At 39.9% G+C, this 2,605-nt stretch overlaps 1 protein-coding gene across 1 annotated transcript in view; it reads left to right on the top strand.

Annotated features, from left to right (window-relative positions):
- The window catches only part of LOC101862864 (hephaestin-like protein), a gene marked incomplete at both ends in the record, with an annotated part of 19,220 nt that overhangs the window by 12,906 nt on the left and 3,709 nt on the right, over nt 1–2,605 (top strand). Inside the window, 2 exon segments of the mRNA XM_013080879.2 lie at nt 173–412; nt 1,736–1,933. Coding sequence (XP_012936333.1) covers nt 173–412; nt 1,736–1,933 — 438 coding nt within the window.

Raw genomic sequence — 2,605 nt, forward strand, 5'->3', positions numbered from 1 at the left:
AGAGAGAGAGAGAGAGAGAGAGAGAGAGAGAGAGAGAGAGAGAGAGAGAGAAATACCACAGTCGATAGCTTGATTATAGAAATGGCATACAGGGAAAGACTTGGGACAATTTCAAAAGAATAAAAATTGTCCTGGCTCTACTTTTCAATCTTTCTTTCTTCTCACCTCACAGTGATGCCAACATCTTCGTCAAGGACGACGAAGATTTCATCGGTGATGTCTATAAGAAGGCGGTGTACAGAGAGTACACAGATAGCAGCTTCACTACCAGGAAAACACCACACCAGAGCGACTTGCATCTAGATCTGCTGGGACCTGCTATCAGAGCAGAAGTCGGTGACACAATCAGGGTTCATTTCAAGAACATGGCGTCTAGACCATACTCCGTCCACACACACGGGCTGCGATATTCGTTAGTGGCTTTCTTCTTTTCTTTTTGTCTGTCGCTTTAAAAAGACATAAAAGACTGAGTATAGCCGTCCTGTTTCACTACCAGTCCGTTACTTTTCTGAAGTTTCTCAAGGTCCCGCCGTTGATGGGAAATGACCAGATGAGATGTACTTTGCAATTTCGGGCTACCTCGTTCAATGTGTTCAGAAGGAAATCATTGTATCTCTTTTTTACTTCTGGTTGTCCTCCCCTTGCTCTTGTTCTTTTTTGTGATTAATTAAAAACCATTTATCATAGACTCGTGACCACATGCAGTTATAATTAATGGTTGTGGACAGAAAAACATGTATATGGTCAAAACTTTGAATAGAAGCACGGTTGTGCGCACTTTTGAATATGTCCAGTCTGTTAGAATTGTATAATACATGTATTTTTAATATACGTTAATGGCTTTGAACAGTTAAATTTTATTTGAGTTGTTGAAAGCTGTGAAGAGATTCATAATATGAGTACTTTAAAATGTGTTCATTTTGCAACCTTCTTTTCTTTGAACAATGCTAAAATAGAAGTTCGTTCTTGAGACCTGCACCATTCCATCTCATCCCGTTTGAAGGGGATACTAATTAAAATGTTAATGTTACAGCTGCGAGAAGTATAGAACTTGGGAATTGTTTTACAGTACTATTATAATCTACTGCGGCCACAGCTATGAGTCTGGGTGGAAAATTATGCATACTAATACTATAGAAGAAAGGAGCTCTAATAATCCCTACCCTTAACAATCCATGGCGACCGTACTTCGATCTTTATTCCTTCCCACAAGGTCGTAGGAATATCAGATCTCATTTGAGCCTGGCAAAAAAAAGCTGCCTGTTTGGGTTTTTGTCATGTGCAGCTATGTGGTGTGACCCCGACACCTTTCACTGTCACTGGCACAACATTACAGATCTTATGCACTGTTGAACGCGACAAAAGTGCGAGATTGTTTAGGTTTAACGCACATTGCAACACTGTACGAACCCCAAATATTACGCCCACCACCGATCTGACGAAGTCAAATTGAGACAATTCGTTCTAAAGTGCTTTTTCCTAGGTCACAACGTCCGTCCGAGCTGGGCCTCATACCCCCAGCAATCTCACGATTACAAGTCTGGCAGCCTAACCATTAGACTACCGACGTCCGATTCAGTGCGACACTACCCATGAAAGTATAATATCTACGAGATAACTTTTATCTTCTTTACAGCTGGTGGAATGAGTACATGCAATACAATTACCACTCCTCCTTCTTTCCTTCGTTTCTAAATTCTGAGATGAGAACATTTTTACTCTTGTTCCCACTCAGAGAGGCAGATAGTGGCGCCAACTACAAACAGAACCAGGGGGTGACACCTGGTCAGACTAAAGTGTACACCTGGGAGGTGCCCGAGAGGTCCGGGCCTGGCCCCAAGGATCCGAACTGTATCCCGTGGGTGTACTACTCTGCCATTGACCCAGTGAAGGACACAAACTCAGGATTGATTGGCATGACTGTTATATGCAGGTCTGGAAGTTGTAATTAACCTTTTCAAAACTAGAAAAGTCTAGCAATATGCTCTGTCCAAATATTAATCTTATCTTGGTGCTATTGATGTCTACGCCTCTTTGAGCAAACTACGTTGTAGTTGCTGCTATAATTTATTTAACAAATCTTCTAAACTGTACAATGGCAATAAAATTCTTTTGCATTTCCATGCTTTTTAAAATTTTCCTTAGTGACAAGGTTTCAGGGCTAGTCTTCATACTACTATAACTATTTAAAAGAGGGTTTACAATGATTTTGACAAGTACACAGAGGAAAAGAAAAATGCTCGCTGAAAACGATAATTGAAATGTATGTAAACCTGAATAGTCCTTTGGTACCCGAATTGAGTCAATGCCATGCTTTAATCAGTCTCTGGCCAATTTTTCAAAATAATTTGAATTTGCTTACTTAATAGATATTTAAAGGGAAAGTGGGAAAGAGTAAGCGGATTTATGTAAAAGTCAATTACGACTTTGTATATGAAACTAGACGATGTATGAGATAGCTCTGTCTATGAAAACAAAACCTTCCCGTCAATTCTGTTAACAAAAGGAGGAACTGATTACGCCTGCAGTTTTTGTGAAGCCCTTAGAAGAAGACACCAATGAACTGAAATACGCGCCCCCAACAAAAAAAATAAAAAATAAAAAA

The sequence above is a fragment of the Aplysia californica genome, unplaced genomic scaffold (genome assembly GCF_000002075.1).
Source record: "Aplysia californica isolate F4 #8 unplaced genomic scaffold, AplCal3.0 scaffold00104, whole genome shotgun sequence".
NCBI classification, from domain to species: Eukaryota; Metazoa; Mollusca; class Gastropoda; order Aplysiida; family Aplysiidae; genus Aplysia; species Aplysia californica.